Source organism: Musca vetustissima, unplaced genomic scaffold (genome assembly GCF_032173495.1).
Source record: "Musca vetustissima isolate MV318-11 ecotype Yass unplaced genomic scaffold, APGP_CSIRO_Mvet_v1 utg900, whole genome shotgun sequence".
Classification (NCBI taxonomy): Eukaryota; Metazoa; Arthropoda; class Insecta; order Diptera; family Muscidae; genus Musca; species Musca vetustissima.
The window spans coordinates 412,152-431,530 of NW_026885828.1; the positions used below are offsets into that span (position 1 = coordinate 412,152).

The 19,379-nt window shown below is 32.7% G+C and overlaps 3 protein-coding genes, 1 long non-coding RNA gene and 1 other non-coding gene across 5 annotated transcripts; 3 read left to right on the forward strand and 2 right to left on the reverse strand.

Annotated features, from left to right (window-relative positions):
* The first annotated feature begins 1,669 nt into the window (after positions 1 to 1,669).
* On the forward strand, positions 1,670 to 1,741 carry Trnat-ugu (transfer RNA threonine (anticodon UGU)). The gene has a single exon. It is a non-coding gene; the product is annotated as a tRNA-Thr (tRNA).
* A 1,889-nt stretch (positions 1,742 to 3,630) lies between these two features.
* Positions 3,631 to 4,744, reverse strand: LOC133333114 (uncharacterized). Its single transcript, XM_061541457.1, has 3 exons — positions 4,566 to 4,744; positions 4,336 to 4,492; positions 3,631 to 4,266 (listed from the first exon to the last, which is right to left on the reverse strand). Exons 1-3 carry the CDS (start codon positions 4,677 to 4,679, stop codon positions 3,773 to 3,775), a joined length of 765 nt encoding a protein of 254 aa, XP_061397441.1. The 5' UTR covers positions 4,680 to 4,744; the 3' UTR covers positions 3,631 to 3,772.
* A 175-nt stretch (positions 4,745 to 4,919) lies between these two features.
* Positions 4,920 to 8,031, reverse strand: LOC133333115 (uncharacterized). The gene is made up of 3 exons (XR_009754438.1): positions 7,998 to 8,031; positions 5,466 to 5,694; positions 4,920 to 5,411 (listed from the first exon to the last, which is right to left on the reverse strand). It is a non-coding gene; the product is annotated as an uncharacterized LOC133333115 (long non-coding RNA).
* A 1,883-nt stretch (positions 8,032 to 9,914) lies between these two features.
* On the forward strand, positions 9,915 to 18,842 carry LOC133333085 (uncharacterized). Its single transcript, XM_061541417.1, has 5 exons — positions 9,915 to 10,005; positions 16,782 to 17,188; positions 17,252 to 17,395; positions 17,456 to 18,331; positions 18,395 to 18,842. The coding sequence occupies exons 1-5, from the start codon at positions 9,928 to 9,930 to the stop codon at positions 18,840 to 18,842; spliced, it is 1,953 nt and encodes a 650-aa protein (XP_061397401.1). The 5' UTR covers positions 9,915 to 9,927.
* Positions 14,688 to 16,524, forward strand: LOC133333104 (persulfide dioxygenase ETHE1, mitochondrial). Its single transcript, XM_061541447.1, has 5 exons — positions 14,688 to 14,764; positions 14,879 to 15,023; positions 15,806 to 16,172; positions 16,236 to 16,354; positions 16,455 to 16,524. Exons 1-5 carry the CDS (start codon positions 14,717 to 14,719, stop codon positions 16,511 to 16,513), a joined length of 738 nt encoding a protein of 245 aa, XP_061397431.1. The 5' UTR covers positions 14,688 to 14,716; the 3' UTR covers positions 16,514 to 16,524.
* Positions 18,843 to 19,379: the final 537 nt, after the last annotated feature.

Sequence of the window (19,379 nt, forward strand, 5' to 3'; positions counted from 1 at the left end):
AAAATCAAAATTATTTTCATACTTCGCTCTTCCTTACTATTTGCACTCATTTGTTCTTCTCCTTCACTCTCTCTTTTGACAAAAATAAATGTATTCCTCACCATTCCAGCTCGATCTCTTTGTTTATTACTTACTCTCTGAACACCTCTAGTCTACTGTATCTCTTGTTTACAACCGCGGTCTCTCCACTCGCTCCATAGTGGCTAGTTTTGCATTCAATTGTTTCTTTATTTAAGACACTGTTACCGACCACTACATTCATTATAAAATTCCCATACGTATTTTCCAAATTGTTTCTATATTAATGTCAAATACAATATAATAAATATGTGTTGATTCGAGCAACGAGCTCAATCGAAAGTATAACATTGTAAAGGATTGTTATAAGTTTTTTGAACTGCATTTAAGCAGAAATCCGAACATTGGCAACACTTTCTGAACATTATTCCCATAATATACGAATTACCTTACAAATTCTCAATATTTTCATTGCATTAACACTATTTAATTTTATTTTAGCTTGTTGTGCACATATGAAGGTCTACCCGTCAACGAATGGGTTAATCATTCAGGCATAACTCATTCAGGTGACAGGTAGAATGCCAACAACAACAATTACAATAATCATAGTTTAGAATTTTTAATTTTAATTATTTTTAATATATGATGATGATCTCAGTTGATGTGATTGTGTTTTAAGGTAAAACAAATAATTAATACGAACAGAAAAAACTGAAAAACAAAACACGACATAAACAAACGATCGAACGAACGACATCTTCATTCAAATTTATTGTGATTGGCGATGATGATGCATTCCAATGTGGGTTTGGGTAATGATCAGTTGCGAATTTTTTAAGCCACTGTGTTTCAATTTGGTTAAAACAGCAACGCATGCACATACCTACATACATTCTAATACAGTGGAACATTCCACAGCAGCCAGTGGGCATAATCAAAAGCAAACAAAACGTTCCAAACTAACGACTATAAATAGTAATTGTTATCATAGAAATTATTCATAACCACGCTTGCCTGTCTGTCGATATTAAATTTCTTCGCGAGTTGTGGGTGTTCGGACGTTTTCATTTCTCCAAATTTGAGATTGGCAAAAAATAAATACACAAAAACATAGAGACAAAGTATAAAAGAAGAGGCATCCCATTCTAATGTTGATACTACCGTGCCGCGTTTCTGGCACGGAGGTGGGTACATGCATGAAAACTGATTCTTTATAAATTTTGAATAAGGAATGCTGTGGCGGTTTGAGTGTGACACCACACAACAATACCGTCCGGAATCATTGAATGAGCGAGCAAATGAATGGCACGATTATTTTCAATTGTTTTCGATAATTGTGTCAAGCCGAACAACACACGAAGAAGACGAAGAATATACTCCGCCACTGAGTTTCCACTATTGAGATGAAGCAGAACAATGCTGTGTTTTTGTTCTTGTTGTTGTCGCCGTTTCTTTGGTTTTCATCATACATACAGGTGAAATTTTGTTACTAATATGGACAAAAAGAATCATTTAATTGTAGTCTTTTTTCTGATTCTTCTAGTTCTCTTCATTGTTCTTTGTGAGACATCACACAACACGTCTTCAAACCTTGGCGTGTGTGTACGCGAACTTAACAGTTAACTTGTGAGAGAAAAAAAGATCGTCAGCCTCTTTAGCTCAGTGGCAGAGCACTGGTCTTGTAAACCAGGGGTCGTGAGTTCAATCCTCACAGGAGGCAAATAGAAAATTATTTTTTTTCGATTTTTTTTTTAATATTTTGCACAAAAGTGAAGAATTGGGAATTCCCAAATTGAAATTTGGCTAGTTTAAACAACAAAATACAGCTAGATTTTCTGTTGGTAGTTTATGCTTAAAACCACTTGTCAAACCCTAATGTGGGTAATTAAAAACAAGATAATGTTCTTGTTGTTACAAATTTGCTTAGCCTAATGTACCGACAGCAAGCAGGCGGTAGGGCAATTAAATCTTATGTTGAACATTTTTTTTATTTTAAACTGGAGGTTTGTCAAGAAAATTATGACGACCTTAATTTGCCTCTAGAGTAGAATTTAGAGAAACAACAGACCGACCGACCAACGAACAGGCAACGTCATAACCACCATCAAACTAAATAGTATCCACACAAACAAAGTAAACCTTGTAATCCGTTGACTTTGAACTGTAGCTAACTTTTTTACGGTTATTGCGGTTTGTTGTTGTTGTCGGGTATGAAGTTTGCGATTATTGTCGTCGCATAAGCCTAAGTGGAGTTTTATTGTTCCACTAAAAACAACAGCAACAAATCATAACTAGAAACCATCATGATGAATAGCGGCTGTTTAATATAGAAATGAATACATAAGTAGATCACTTAATGCTTAAATGGATCATTAAACAAATTTTGATCATACTCAAAAATTTTGGAGAAAGTTAAACAAACGTTTTATTATGTCAATATTAATTGTGAAAATCGATTTGAAGCAATAATAATAAAAATGGGAAATTGATAACAACGATTTTTTAATATGAAGAAGATATAACATAATAATTTCAAAATTATCTATTTAAGCGAGATTGTGTAAATCTGCAAAAAAGAAAGAAAAATAAAAAATCTATTCTGTGAGGTATATGTTTACTCTGGAAAGACATGGTCTGGAGAAGAGGATGAAATACTAAACTATTAGCAGGTGTATATATTCGAATAAATTTAGTATTACTATTATCAAACTAGAACGATCAAAAGTCTCGGAATTTTGTTGTGCATACCTCTACGCCTTACATTTCCAATTATCCGGCCATACAAAATTCTGCCGTAATAACTCCTTCCAATGTGACAGTTTGTAATTTTGTTTTAGATATTTTAAACTCAATGCTTGAGTTTACTGACAAATCGATAAGAAACTTAAGGCCAATTGGGCGCCATTTACCAAAAAATGGTATATGTTGGCATGGGTTCGTGGTAGATCTAATGAAAAAATAATCATTAAAGGCTTCACTTCTTGTTTATTCTGAAGAGAGGGACTTGGTATAATCTGAGATCCAAAATTGGTGTCTTAAAAAAAATTCCTTAATAATTTAATTTTATGTGTTTTCATCTGATGTGCATGGTACACTGAAAGAAAAAAATTCATCAATATGATGATTTTGGGCATTACTTTGATGAAATGTTTCTTCGATTTTGAGCTTACAACGCGTTTCATCATTATAATGAAGAATTTTACATCAAATTTTCATCAAAAATATTTATCAATTTAATGAAATAATGTCATCATATTGAAGAAAAAGTTCATTTAATTGATGTATTATTTCTTCCTTTCGATGAAAAAATATACTCAAATTGATGTTCTATTATCTCTATATAATGAATATTCTGCATCATTCCAATAAAAGGTATTCATCAAACTTACGTAATTTATTCATTAAAATTACATAACTTCAATGAATAAACTGCATCAAACTAATGTATAATTTACATTTAATCAATGAAGCCCTAACATCGAACTGAATTTTGTTTTCCGCTTTAGAAACGCCGTTCTAAATTTTACAAAATTCAATATAAATACAAATATTTTAGGCATTTAGGAAATATTTTTTATTAAAAAACTTAAAAAATAAGTCATTACGGGTTTTACAATGAATATAGATTTCAATATTTCCTTAGAATAATGAATTAATAAATAAATGTGATAAAATTTAAAAATGTACATAAGCGTTTGAATTATATTCAAATACAAAATTAAATATTAAATGTAGATAATTTATATATAAATCAGTTCTCGGTATAATTTAAATCGCTTAAAATATTTAGTATTTTTGAAAAATTTTTTGTGTGAGCTGATTTCATGTCATAGAAGTACTCTTGAACAAAGATCCAGAACTGATTGGATGCTCCGGGAAATTCTAAATTAAATAAGAAAAAGCTTTTGAAGCAAGTATCTAGTGCTCGCTGGAAATCTACAAAATGTAGCAATGCATGGTCTAAATAAACATAGAAATTGTAGTCATTATCTTCTAAATTGTCATCTCCAACAACAAAAATAAAAGGTTGAATATTCTCATTTCTCTTTTCTAAGAAATTTAAGTGGTTGTCTACTTCTTGGATACTTCGTGCGAGGAATATTGACGATTCTTGGGAGTCTTTTATGGTGTATTTCCCATACGTTTTCTTTCCATCTTTATCTTTACGGAGGTATTTTGATGTTGGATATAAGTAGCCGTGTAGACACCAAGTCAAGCGCATCATAAATAAAGACATGTTTGAAGCTACAAAATTAAATAAAAATATTAGTTATTTAATGATATGCATCTAATGAAAATTGATTCGTAACAAACCTGCGTCTGATGGATCAATTCTATCGAAAACTGATTTAATTCCAGCATCTTTAATGTATTTTTCCTTCTTAATCACATTATACACCGTAATAAGTTTAGTTTCCCATTCGAATATTGGTGTGTAGTCTTTATGCAGCACTCCGAAGTCCATGTTAATCTAAACGGAACATCAACACACACATGTAGAAAGAATATTAAATTAAGATGGACATATAAATTAAGATACTTACCAACTTTACTCCAAGACCCTCTTTATACTGTGGCCAGGTTTTAAATATATCCTTAAGGTTATCGTGCTCATCAAAAATTTGACGTATTCGGTAATTTGCGCATGACTGCCACATTTTTAAAAATTGTTCTTGGTCGACATTATCGTATTTTAAACTATGAATTATTTCTTTGGCGTTTTCTTCAGAAAGTATAATAAAAACCCAAATTTACTACATTTGTATAAATCATAACGTTTTTTTCGAATAATTTACCGATATAATCTGCAGGTTTGGATGCCTTAGGTGAATTGACATCTCTATCTTTCTGATAAATGTGATTTCTTTTCATATTGTTGTATTTTACACATAGCTTTCCACGTCTGTCGGTGCGGTAAGAATGGAGTTTCTCATTGGGAAACATTTCTATTATTTGTTTTTCCAAATTATAGCTTTCTTGTAAAGACATGTGCAACTCATTTGCATGAAAATAACTAGCTATTGTTGTAATTATTAAATTTCGTTGATCTTCATTTATATGTTCGTATTTTTTATAGGTCTCTAAAATTCTTTTGCCAATTTTATTTTGGTTCAAAATTGTCGTCAGTTTTACACAGGTATTGGAGTCAAAGCGTTCTTTCAGAGGTTCTTGAGATAAAGTAATAGAAGAACAGCTAGATTTCCGTGAGATAGACGAAATATTGGCCACGTCTGAGTAATATTCGTTTTCAATAGGTTTTCCGATTTCTTCTCTCCATTTATTAATATTAAACTCAAAAACTATTTTGTCTCCTAATTTAAATCTTCGTGTGAGTTCCTCTAAATGTTTTCTGTTAATTATTTGTAAGACATCAATCGTTATATTTTCATCTGGAAAATACATTAAATAAATAAGCTTTAATTTTAAGTTATATTATATATTACCTTTTAAGTTGGAAAGTAAATGTAGTAAGTTCCATTTTTTGAGTAGAATTTCTAATTGATGTTCAATAGCTGCCATTTTTATATATATTAATATAACTCTTTTATTCTTATCATATATTTTCCTGTATGGGTTTTTATGGCTGTTGTTGGATGTCCAATAAGATTTTTGATATTGACCGCAAAGGCTCCCTCTACTTTGTTGACGTGTATCTCAAAAGCTCTATAATGGCTACAATAAACAACGTCTTTAAATCGTTCACCAAATATATAAATATGGTTATCCAAACAAAATACATTTATAATTCTATAAATATTATAGTCAATTTCGCATTCAGCAACGAAAAGATCCTTTTTGTATACAATGTTTTGTAATATAACCTTATTATAAAAATATAACTGTCTTTTAGGTATTTTAAGTTGAGCACATATATCATCATTTAATTCACACACGGTTAAATCTTTTTGTAAAACAACAAGATTATTGCTTGTAGACGAGTTTAGCAAAAAGTTTGAAAAAGTGAACTGATATTTTTTCTCTAATGAAAAACATATGTTTTATCGTGAAGTTATAGCATGTGTGTACAACTTAAAACTGCGGTGTTTAGACTCAAATTGGAAACTCCAGAACTTCCGCACAGGTCCGCATTTTCTTATTATTTCCGGATAGTTAACTAACAAATGATATTTTGGTTTCAAATTAGTTTAAAAAAGCCTAATGAAATCTTTATTATGTTTTTCAATTAGATTTTCTAAAGAACTTATAGAAAACTCCGTAACCGAAAATTTGAGAATTTTTTCTACAATTTGTATAAGTGTTAAAATAAATATCCACACCTCATCATCGTCTGGAATCATATCACCAACAATTAATGGAAAATATAATAAAAACGTCATCATTTCCTTTGCTGACATTTTTAAATGGCGATTTTTGAGATGAGTTATAGTAATTTTGGGCGAAATATTTCCTATTTCAAGTTCCCCGTAATCGAACTTTTGTTTTCGAGCATTAAGGGTTTTCAAAGAGAAATATTTCTTGGTATTTGTGAAATAAAGTATGGCAAAAGACAAATCATAATGACAAATTCCTTCGAAAACGTGTGCATTGCATCTACGCTCAAGTTGTCAACAACATGGAAAGACGGAATTTTGTTAAATACACATTCGCTTACGATGCCAGTCTTAGATGGATCCCCGGTATTTACGTCAAGCCTATAATTTGCATATGTCCTCTTAAGACTTGGAATAGCGGACGTTGTTACGTTACTCATATTTTTGTCAATTCTGCATAATCGGCAAAATGTACCACTAAATGATTTTCTGTAGCCTAATATGGTGTTAAGACCTAAATTATCACCAATAATTAAACAAGGCAAAAAGTGAGGATTATACACTTTACCGTTGTTTAAATCGATTTCAATGCCTGCCACTTCTAGATCTATTAACTGGTTAACAAGTGGTAACAAACACTTGTCGATTCCATGTACTTGCAAGTCACTACTTTTAATTGATGCCGCTAAAAATATATGGTCCAATTTGGTATCTTCATTTGGTAAAACAGGAAAAGAGAAGTAAAAGTTTGTTACGGTATGAGTTGTGGAATGTGCACCCAAAGGATTGTTTAATTCTATATCGTCGGAATATAGAAAGTAAGGAATTACAAGTTGGTTGGGATACATAGCGGCCTTCTTTTTCCACATATCTCCTTGCACGATGTTGGTAAATTGCGAAGATTTGTTTAAAGATTCCATATGATCAATCATTTTTAACAATAAGTTATCTTTTTGAAGAATTTTTTTGAAAGAATGTCTTAGGGAAAGCGTTGCCATTGTGGCCTCTTTTTCAGCGAAAGTTAAATTGCCTTTTTTGTGAATGAGCTCGCCGCTTTTGTCAATGACAGAAATGTTTAAATCTTCACACAAATCTCTTTTTTTAAGTTCTTTAGTTAATAAGTACTCAGATTTTATTGAATTCAAAACTTCATTGCAACAACGAATAGTTTTAAATAATTCCTGCTTTGAATCCAAATCTAATTTGCCAGCAAATTTTTTGAAAACGTCTAGAAGTGGTAAAATTACAAGATTGTATTGAGAAGTCTGAATATTTTCAGCGTCCTTTCGACTTAAGTTATTTATGGAATACAAACCAGTCTGAAACTTTAAATTATTTTCAAAAAGATTTTCTATTACTGGTACTTCATCGAATGTTCCAGAATCAGAAGTCTCTTCACAGTGGCTCTCGATGCATACCTCTTTAGGTACATATTTTTTGTGTAGTATATTTTTTTCCAAATTCCTAAAATCACTTTGACTTGGTAATTTTTTCGTGGAGCCGCAATGTTTTTCCACAAATATTTCTCTGTGAACTTTTGTAAGATGCCTTTTAAAGGAACTTTTAGTTGTGAATGCGCTGTTACATATCGTACACCTGAATGTATCACTATTTTGGAAACCATGAAATGTTTGCAAATGCCACAAATATTTTTCTATATTACTAAAATTTTTAGAACATATAAAACACTCCATTTTAACTTACAACACTTCTATTAGCTCCAATGCACAAAAATATTAAAAACACTTTTATCAACGTCTGATCACAATAAATGTCACTTTACAAATGAATTTTTCTTATTATTCAAGCACTGTTTCGCACGCTGCAGACATAACGGGATTTTCTCAATTGGCATGCCAGAGATGTGACTTTGCATTTTATGCTAGAGTTTCTTTCGTTTATCTGAAAACTACCAAAAATAGTTTTAATACAGCAATAAAATGTTATTGAAGTTTAACCCCGCAAACGGTAGAAAAATTAATAAACTAAAGGATGATATAAAAGACATGTAATAAATTAAAAATCTTAAAACCAATTCTTATTCAAGATTATGTTGTTTAAAGGTAATAACTCCCATGCCTGAATAAGTATACTACAAAAGCAATGTTTTTGTGTGTGCGTGTTTTCGAAATAAACGCACAAACATCAGGGGGTGGAAAAATTAAAACTAAAAACATTTAATGATAGCTTTCTTCAATTTGATAACTAATTTCATTATGATGATTATGACATGATGACCACAAATTGATGAAAGTTTCTTCATTTACTTGATGACGGTGTTTTTCAGCCGAAAACATAAAACATCAAATTGAGCACCGATTTCATAAAAACAATGTTTTTTCTACACCAATTTGATGAAGATTTTTTGATAATTTTTTTTCATTACCTTGATGATGAACTTTTCTTTCAGTGTATAATACCATTTAACAATTTTAATTCAAATGCATTATATTTCAATACCTGAAGTTTTCTCGCATTTCAATGCTGAATTAATTGGAAATAATTATATCTTATTGAATTACTACGTTTAGATTACAGATTAAAAATCACGATGGATCAAGTTCAATACTAACAATTATAAAAATAATATCATAACTTGACCAATTAAGCTCTAATTCCATTGGAACAGAATCTATTCTACAAAGAATTCTATTGAAGTCAGGTACTATTAAAAAAGCTAAGATAAAAATGATCCCGCATGGATGTAAAAGTTGAATAAATTTAGTACCACCTCAACTATTAGAGATAATGGTGGTTGTTGTGGTGGCTGTTACAGTTCAGTGGCTTAGAACGAAATAATGGAAATCCCACATTAATTTATAAAAAAGCAACAACGAAGTAAAAATAATTTGATGAAGAAGATAAACGTGAAACAAAAACGTCTAAAAGACCCTTCAACAATCATAAATTAATTCGTGGTGAGGAACAGAAGAACCAACAAAAGCAAGAAGTTGGCATGGAATGGCATATTTAGTGAAGTGCACTGTGGAGGAAAAATTGGTGTTTCTCCTATGCATGTGATGGGAAATGAACTTTCTTTATTGGCCTTAGGCTATAGGTAAGACACACAGGAAAAGAGAGGGGGTGAGAGAATATGCATGGGTAGGTTGGTTTTAGTAAATAAGGAAAACAAATGCTGTGTCAGGCATATTCCTGCTGCATTTTAGCCACGCTTGTGGGAATATTTTCCTGAAATGTGAGAATAATGGCAATGAATGCCTGCCAAGATGTCATCCATAACAAGCAGACAACAAGTGAAGCACGGCGAACATGGTGGCATGGTGATCATGTTGGTGGCGATGTTGTTAATATAAAGACGATTGCTCTTTTTTTCATGGTGATAATGGTGGGATAGATAGATACTTACATACATATATTACGTAATTATTTGTTCTTGACAAACCAAGACTATTACGCTGTGTTCTAGTTTTAGTTCTGCAAGAATAATAACCATTACAATTTGTAATTTAAGTCTTGAGATCATGGTCAAAACTCCCTCCATTGTCGGCCTATTGTATAAAATTAAACGCATATGATTGTACTCTACTCTGCTCTCTAGACCTTGTAATAATTTTTATATTTATTTTTCGTTTTTTTTTCTTTTTGTTCTTCTTTTAGATTTCTTGATACAACAATGGACAGTGGCAGTGTGGTTAGTGAACCAATATCGGATGCACATCGTGCATTTGCTAAACAAAAATCAGCGTCTATGGTAAGTAGTTGTGGTTTATGAAATTGTGGTTATTTATTTTGGTTTTTGATGATTGCATGATTTATTTAATTATTAGAGAAAAACATATCGTGGACGTAGGTGAACATCTGAGGGTTCTTAGAATCATCTAACAAAGTGCGTTCTCAAATAAAAAAATTGAATCCTTTGGACCCCGGGGTTCCCAGGATAACTTTACAAAGTGCTGTGTTAAAAATTTAGTATTAAAATTAAATTATTATTTAAAATATTCCAGTGAAAAATTGGGAAATTTATTACATTTATTAACAAAACATGAAATAATGTCGTCATCGTACATACATATTACATAATTATGTCATCAAAGTTCATGCTCATGGTTTCCGCAACCGTATCAAGTGACTCTTGCCACATTGTTATTATCTGCTAATGAACATTTGCAAGCTAAAATACCCACACCTAGTGTGTAATTATTTTTATTCCAATTTCCGAAATGTGTGTTTGATGAAGAAAATACTATTTGGAAATATTATAAAAACTGGAGGTTCATTAAATAAGCTTGTACAATGAAAATAATATTTAAAAAGATTGTAAGATTTTTTAATATTCATAAAATATATGTCAATTTAAGACCTTTAAAATATCGAGATTTCGGGATCCAATAATTGAAATTTGACTGTCAAAATGTCAGATATTCGTTTGAGAAATTTGGCTCAAAAATTCAAGAACCGGTATGGTTTTCCATACATTAAGTGCACTCAATAGATATTACAATATATATTTCTTTACTCCTAAAAAAGTAAAAATTCAGTCCCTATTATGTAGTCCATATAGGGTCAATCCTATTTTTCGTGTTCAAAGTTTTAGACTTTTTCGAAAGATTATAACAGAGAACCTAAAATGATTTTTTACTGATTAATAATATTTATATACTGTATAGGTTTTGAAATAAACATATTAATAATAATTATCGTAATTTTATTTTGCACCTGAGACATATAAATTATAACTGTAAGTGAAACACTTTCATTTCAGTTACCCCCCATTAACAAAAACAATTAAAATAAAAAATTAATTAATTTTCAAACTGTGTTAATTTTAACTGAAACATCTATCGAAAATTAAAATCTACTTTATTAAATAAAATCATTATTCGAAAGAAATCGCACCCATTTTACTGTTTATTTCCTAAAAAAAACGTTAACAATTTTCACCAACAATAATAAAAATTCGAAATTCATGCATATTTTTTGTCTTTGTTTACGGAATAAGAAAGTTCAATGATTTAATTTAATTCATAGTATTTAACTTCAGCTCTCGAAATATCCAATAAAAAAAAAAAACAAAAGATTCATTTGAGATCGACCATCCATCCACCTATCCATCCCGACCACTCATTCTATTGCAAATGTGAACGCAGCAATAATGATGAATGAATGATAACTTTTTAATGCCTCAATAGTTACTTTCGCCATAAATGGTTTTGACTTTTTTTTCGCTTGGTTGTTTTGTTTTTGTTTTTATTATTTATTTTGGTATAAATCAGCCATGCATTAGTAACCTCCGAAACATCATCATCATCACCAGACTGCTGCTAGTAGCACGAGTCATGGCAGGAGGGGGGTTGCCCAACAAACACATCATGCAATTTTAAACAAAATGTTTTATTATTTTTCAACTTCTTGATTTTTTTGTTATTGTTGTTGCCACTTTTCGTTTACCGAGGGAGTTTCTGCTGAAAACTCAAAACAAAAATTGTAATTAATGTAAAACTCTTTGTCTATTGTTTGAAAATGCAACAACAACAGCAATAATGATTTCAATTAAGCTTTTGCCGTTGTGATTGCAAATAAAAAAACAACGCCGAACTAGAGTTCAAAACAGTTCGTTTTAATTGTTTCAAGTCTGGGGTGGCTGGGTGACGGCGTTCCGGCCTCCCTCTTCCTCACATTGTGTGTAGAGTTCATTAAGTTTTTAATGTTTTATTTGTGAGCATGCGTGCGTGCAATCCTACCAACGGTACGCCACGCCGTTATGGTCGTAATGTATGCGCAATATTCCCATAATGGCATCAGATTTACTTGTTGATGCGTACCCACCACCACCACACCACCTCACCACAACCATCTTCGTTTCGAGTGAGTTTGTTTGTGGATTTCCTTTTTCTTTAAATTATTATTTTTTTGCTTTATGTCTTAATTCGAATTTCGTATATAATAAAAATTAAAATTATATTAATATTTATAAGAAATGATAATAATAATAATTACTATTGGCCGGAAATCAAGTAAAGTACGACATAAAATATATAAAAAACTAAAATTAAACAACACCCTCCTCTTCGATTATTTAGTTGTGGATTGCGTCATGTAGTAGACACAGGTGGAATATAACAAACATATTAATTTGAATAAAACAAAACTTAATAATTCCAGAAATATCCTATATATAGACATAGTTTCGATTCCAGATTAGATTCATTAAAACAGTTTTTCACAGAAATCACCGCAAAAGTTATAAAAAACCGTATACACGAAACAACACAACACATGGTCGTACGTCAAACCATACTGAGAACTTTTGTTTTATAACGAACTATTTGTTCTGTCCCAACTTCCAGTTTGCATTCATTTTAAGTCGGTTATACCGAACTTGTAAAAAATATACATACATATGTTCATTCCTAAAATGCCGAGTAATATGGGCAGCGTTATATAGAGGTATTCCTAAAAAGTGATCCCATATTTATAATTTTTTGTAGGAAGATTTCATGCCCAATGACAATTCAAAATACTATATTATAGCCCAACCAACGTGTCCAAACTCCCCAAAAAACGAAATTTAGGACGTACCGTTATATGGTTGGAATATTTGCCACCCAATGTGTGTCCAAAATTATGGAATAATATGGATACAGTTATATGGGGCTTTAACAAAACGTGGACCCATATATTTCTCTTTCAATACCAAACATCCTAGAAGTATTAGCAATGTCTGTGCAAATAATAAACATTGCGATATTTATCGTAATTTAAACAGACGGTCACGCATAAATAGACGTAGAATTTTATTCTAATCAAGAATACAGTCCAAATTGTTTATAACGACATCGGTTATACGGACGAAATCCGAAAGTCTCGAATTTCTGCCCTTTATAGCCCACACAAAATATCGCTTATAACGACATATCGGTTGTAACGACCAGTTTATTTGCAAAATGTTCAATTTATCCTATAAATGATAACGACGAAACCTGCGAACAAACACATATGCATTCTTAATCGACATAGGTTGCTCTGATAGCTTCAATGGACTTGACACGATAGCACTTTTTAATTTAAAACATAGTCCACGGAGAAAATTATTTGCCATAAAAAAAAATTATGATTTAATATTTTTAAATATTTTCAAAATTTTCTTGTCGAAATTGTTCCGCCAACTCTTCCGACAATAGTTTGGCAAATCAAAAAAAAGCTCCTATAAACAAAAATAAAACAACGGAATACAAATTAAATATTCCAAAGATGTTCTACCGACATTCCATAGAATTTTTCGATTATTCGGCGGGCCATAAATTATAAATGAAGATCACGTATTGCAATTCAAATGAAGAGAGATGAAGCTTTTTTCGATTTAAATTCGAAAAGCTCAATTGTGTGCTTTTTATATTTTATTCACCTCGAAACAGAGATGATTTTTTAGTCACAACGTGTTGAACTTAAAACAGCTGTTCTTCTTGTTCGTCGAACGGCAGACATTCCGATAAGTCAACGCCACACCATCGCATCGCATCACATCGCATCGTCATAACAAACAAGTGGGGAGCAGCAGATTGTGATTTGTAAACACAAAATAGTAATAAAGGAACCACAAGTGGAGTGAGTAAATACAGGTAGGTAGGTACGCCGCTGCTGATTCGATTCACGGGGAAAACATAAGACTATTAGCAGCTGTTTTAGACTTTCTTTTTTTTTTTTTTGTATTTAATTGGTCCACCCAACAATGTCCAGTTGTGGTATCGCTGTGTTTGTGTGCTTGTGATTTTTATTCATATCGAGTAAAGCAAAGAAACGGGAGTCACATTGGTTTGACCGAAAATAAAACATAAAAAATATCGAAGCAAAGTTAAACTAAAAATCCATCAATATTTTATAAAACTATAATTCTAGTAATTACTGATTGTTTACACGCGCACAAACACATGCATAGATATTACCTCACCCTCTTTATATTTTTTGTGGGTCTTTGGTCTTTAAAGACGTTTTGTTTTTTTGGTTTTGTTAATGGAAGGAGATAAGTTGACCGACCAAAAGCAAAACAATGTTTTGAGTTCTGTCGCTATTGGCTTCCACAACAACAACACCAAGAAGAGCAATCAATCTACTACAACAGCTGCTAATAGTACTAAAATTGCTTGTTATTTCCCACTCTCACTCTCCCTACCCTCATTTAATGATTGCGTGTTTTCTCCAACGACCAACGATACTATTATTGTTGTTTAGTACAAAGCTGTGAATTAAAAAAAACAACGTTCCCCACAAACATGAGAGTGCCAAAGCTCAGTCTAATTTCCACCTTGCGCCATTCACTGTTAGCGCAGCCCAATTGTAGTTCTATTCAAAGTCTACGTGCTCTGTCTACAATCCCCATAAAAAGTCAAAATCTCTGCTCCCAACAGAATTTTGTGAAGCAAACAGCAGCACAACAGTATCGTCTACACCATTGTCCGGCCAACATGTTACCTCAACGCATCCCCTTCTCCGAAGATTTCTTTTTCCGTCAGGTAAGTTGACAAAAACAATACGAATAAAGTGATCCAGCTACTCACAGCTATATCTTTTGATTAATGGCGACGGCTATTTGCCGCACGTCACTTTTGTTTGCTTCTGCTATATAGCTCTTCGATACGGAAAGCAGTACCTACACCTATTTATTGGCCGATTTGACTACCCATGAGGCCATTATTATTGATCCAGTTTTGGAACAGGCCAAACGTGATGCCCAATTGATTAAGGATTTGGGTTTCACTTTGAAATATGCCGGTAAGTATTAACAAAAAAGAAATTATGGGGAAAATTCGTATGTAGTTTATTTTTGTTGTTATTGGATTTCTTATCAAATGTTTCCATAAGATGGGTTGGATGGGTTAAACTCTAACTGGCCAAACAAACAAGCATTGATAACTGAGCGATCAAAGATAGATAAATATCAAATGATTTTGGAAAAGTACAGCAGTACTATTGATAAACAAGTAGAGATTGAGTCATAATATTTTTTTATTACAAAACGAATTCGTAATATGGAGACAACATAGGCCGATACCGATCGTCGTGTGGTTTAACTGAAAAATTTGTTAAGTCATTGTGAGTTACAGCATTACTATCTCATAGTTCATTTCTTTTTTCATTAAATCATGAAATATATTTCTCTATTTTTTAAAGAGGGTTTGATTTAAAATAAAAAATAACTATTCAATAACTTATTTGATCAGTTGGTAACATCAACAACGACATAATTTTTTATCTTACGAAAATCCATTTTTTCTGATATTTGGGCCTCCAAAGTTGAAACTATTGTATTTTTTCCAATTCACTAAGGCAATAATAGGTGTCAAATTGAAGCGGTTCAAGTTCTGATGCTAAACTCGACCGAGAGACCGAATATTTTTTTAAATAGAATAGTATGGACTTCTAAAAATACGTTTTTGGAAACAAATTAAATGGCCTATAAAAAATCCATTTTAGTTTTTGTAGCATTTAATTGTACTGTTTATAACATACCCTACTTATTTATTTTCTCTTATTAATACCTCTCCTCTTTCCAGTCAACACCCATATGCATGCTGATCATATTACCGGCAGCGGCTGGTTGAAACAATTATTGCCCGGCTGTAAATCGGTTATTTCCGAGGCAAGTGGTGCAAAGGCTGATATTAAAATCCATGAAGGTGATAAAATTGAATTTGGACGTCATGCCATTGAATCGTTGGCTACACCCGGCCATACCAATGGTTGTATGACCTATGTTATACCCGAACAAGGTTGTGTCTTTACGGGAGATACTTTGTTGATTCGTGGTTGTGGTCGCACTGATTTCCAAGAGGGCAACTCAAAGAGCCTTTACGAAAATGTACATAGCAAAATATTCACCCTGCCTGAGAATTTCCGCATCTACCCTGCTCATGATTACAAGTAAGTTTGAAGGCGGAACCATAATTGAGGAATTGAAATTAATTGTGTAATTCTCATTTGCAGAGGTCAAATGGAAAGTTCAGTATTTGAAGAGAAGAAATACAATCCTCGTCTAACAAAATCTTTGGAAGAATTTATTAATATTATGGATAATTTGAATTTGGCCTACCCTAAGAAAATTGGTAAGCAATCATAAACATTTAAAGTGAATTCCACATTAAAAGATAATTTTTTTCAAATAATGATTTTAAATATAAATTTTTCGTGTTTCTTTTTTTTCAGACAAATCCTTGCCAGCCAATAAGGAATGTGGTCTCTATGACATACCCAAGGAAAATTAAAGGAAATTAAAAGCAAATAAATGTGAATAGCTGAGATTTGTTTGATACAAAGAACACTACTGAACAACATTACCTCCTAATTTGTTTATATGTCCCCATTAAAATAGTCAAATTAACCCATCAATAAAGCGCCCCCATACTAATAACATACAATTCCGTGTTTTCCTTTAACAATTTTGTAAAATGGGAACTAATTTCCCCCAATCGCTTAAATATTGTCTCAATTCAAAGAAAAACAAAATAACACCTTCATCCATTTCATTTTCAGACAATTTTAAATCCAAAATCAACCAAATATAGTTTATTACAAGACAACACAAATACCAAAGCCTTTAACAATGCTGATTCAGATAATTTATGTACCAGTCTGACACAAAGTGCTACCACAGGTCGTAGACGTAAAGGTTCGTCATTGGCTGGAACATTGTCGTCCCGCTCGACACGTGGTGAATGCAAAGAATTGCGTTCAGCCTTACAGGATCGTGAAACAGTCATACAAAATCTTCGCATACAATTATGTTTGGGAAAACTGCCAAGACCCTCAGGACCACCGCTGGATGAAGCCGATAAACCAGCTGCCGAGCAAAAATTACAAAAACTCAAAACCGAAGCCGAAAATAAGAAAATTAAAATTAAGAATTTAAAAGGGGCCTTGGACAAATTAGATATTACAGAGTAAGTTTTTGAAAACTTTGATGGCTGAACGAGATCTAATATTGAAATATTTTTGTTCCACAGTAACATAGATGTGCGCATTAGGCAAGCAGAACTTGAATATGCTTTGGGTCGTGAGGAGCTGCAATTGCTTTCCATTGTTGAAGAGGCTCGAGCATTGCAGGCACGTTTGGAAAAGTCAAAAGTTCAACCCCAAAGTCTTTACCAGTAAGTTCTTAAATTAAAAATCGAAAATTGGAATGTTAAAAAAAAACTCTTTTTGTACAGTCTTCTCAGCAGTGGCATCTCAGTCGGCTTACACGCTGTCCAGGCCACCACTGGACGTTGGGCTTCCCAAGAAATTCCCGAAGGTTCGGGGGTTTTCTATGTCGAATGGGCCTTAGAAGGCGATGGTCTCTACAAGGGAGATCGTATTTTAGAAGTCAACGGCAAATTAGTCACATGCAAAACCAAAGAAGAATTCCAAAAATCCATAGGCAATACTGGCAAATGTCAACTCGTGGTGCTCAGGCGGAAACCGGCAGCAATACCACAAAAACAATTGGACCAAGAGAAGGAAAATAATTTACGTTTGCAACATCGAATCTCCTATTTGGAGGAACAAGTTAAAGAGCTACAATCCAGCAAACTTGAACATGAACAGCTGCAGCTACAATTACAGCAACAACAAGCACTCCAACAGCTACAGCAACAACACCAACAACAGCAGCAAGAAAATCAATTGCATGGCCACGTCACCAGCATAAGCATATCATCGCCACCATCTACACCACCAGATAAGCCTTTAATATTCCAAAGAGGTAATTACATTACGACACTGGTGGGTGGCAAACCCATTGAGCTGTTGGGCGACGAAACACCCACACCACCGGAAATAGAAATAAAACGACACAATGTCCTGACCAAAAGCAAATCGGCTGCGCATATCACAAAAACCTTGATACGTGAAAACAGTCAACACGACATAAATTTAACCATATCCAATAGAGCCCTTTCGTCCTCCAAAATATCCGTGAACAGCGACTCGAATACTGGTCAGAAAAAGGACAAGGAAAGGCAAAAAGAACGCTACGAGAGAAATGGTGTAAGCAGTAAAAATCAATTACATGCACGAAGTGTGGAGCATTTAAATCACATGAATGGGTAAGAATCGCCTGGATTTGAATAGAAATTACTTTTACTAATTATCCTCTCTTATTCATTTAGGTATTGCGAACGCCGCCGTGATACTCCACGCAGCACTGATATTCACACATTGAGAGCCCGCTTGACTTGTGATATGCGCAGTGTCAAGTCTCTCGATTTCGATAGTGATAATGAAACAAATCGCCCCCGTTTACGTGCTCAGCAGTCCAGTGATACAATGTCAGAGGCTCGTACCATTAGACCAACACCACCCAAAAAACCGTTGCGTTTATCACTGCAGAGAGCCCAAAGTCTACAGACCGTAGAATTGAATGCGAACAATGAAATGGAACGTAAACGTCCCGTTAAACGGGCCCATATGAATGAAAAATTATCGCTGAATTGCGATAAACATCTGGACAATGGCCACAGTTTGCTTATTGAAAATTGTCGACATGCCGTTGTTTCCAACTCCGGTTCATCGTCAATGCATACGTCATCATTGGGACGCCATCGACATAACCTATGAAAATTACTGAACAATCTCTTTCGTCTACAAGAAGAGATTTAATTTAACAGTTTAGTTCATGGAGTTTTTTGTTTCGATGGCGATTTTTGTCAACTTTTTTTTTGTTTTTTTTCTATATTGAAAAGAAGAAAACTTTCTGCGGAAAGTTTTCTTTGTTTTTCTGAAATGTGTAATTGTTTCATGTTATGATTATTTTTTTTTAAGTTTTATTTTAGTAACCCAAACCATCCACTCATCCCTATATAGTAGACGTTAAGTGAATTTGTTTATATAATTTAGTTTTTTTATAAGTAGTTAGTTGAATTTTGACTGGTGTATAGTAAAATGCAAAAATCAAAATTGTATATTAATAAAATAGTAATAGTTATTTAAGTGTAGATTATTATAATGTATGTGGATTATGAAAATTATTTAAAAATATATTACAACTTTTTGAACCTAAATGAAACAATGAATTCAATTATTATTTCCAGGCTATCTAGCCCATTTTGTAGGTACAAGCAATCTACACAACAGTGACAAATTATTGTAGAATAT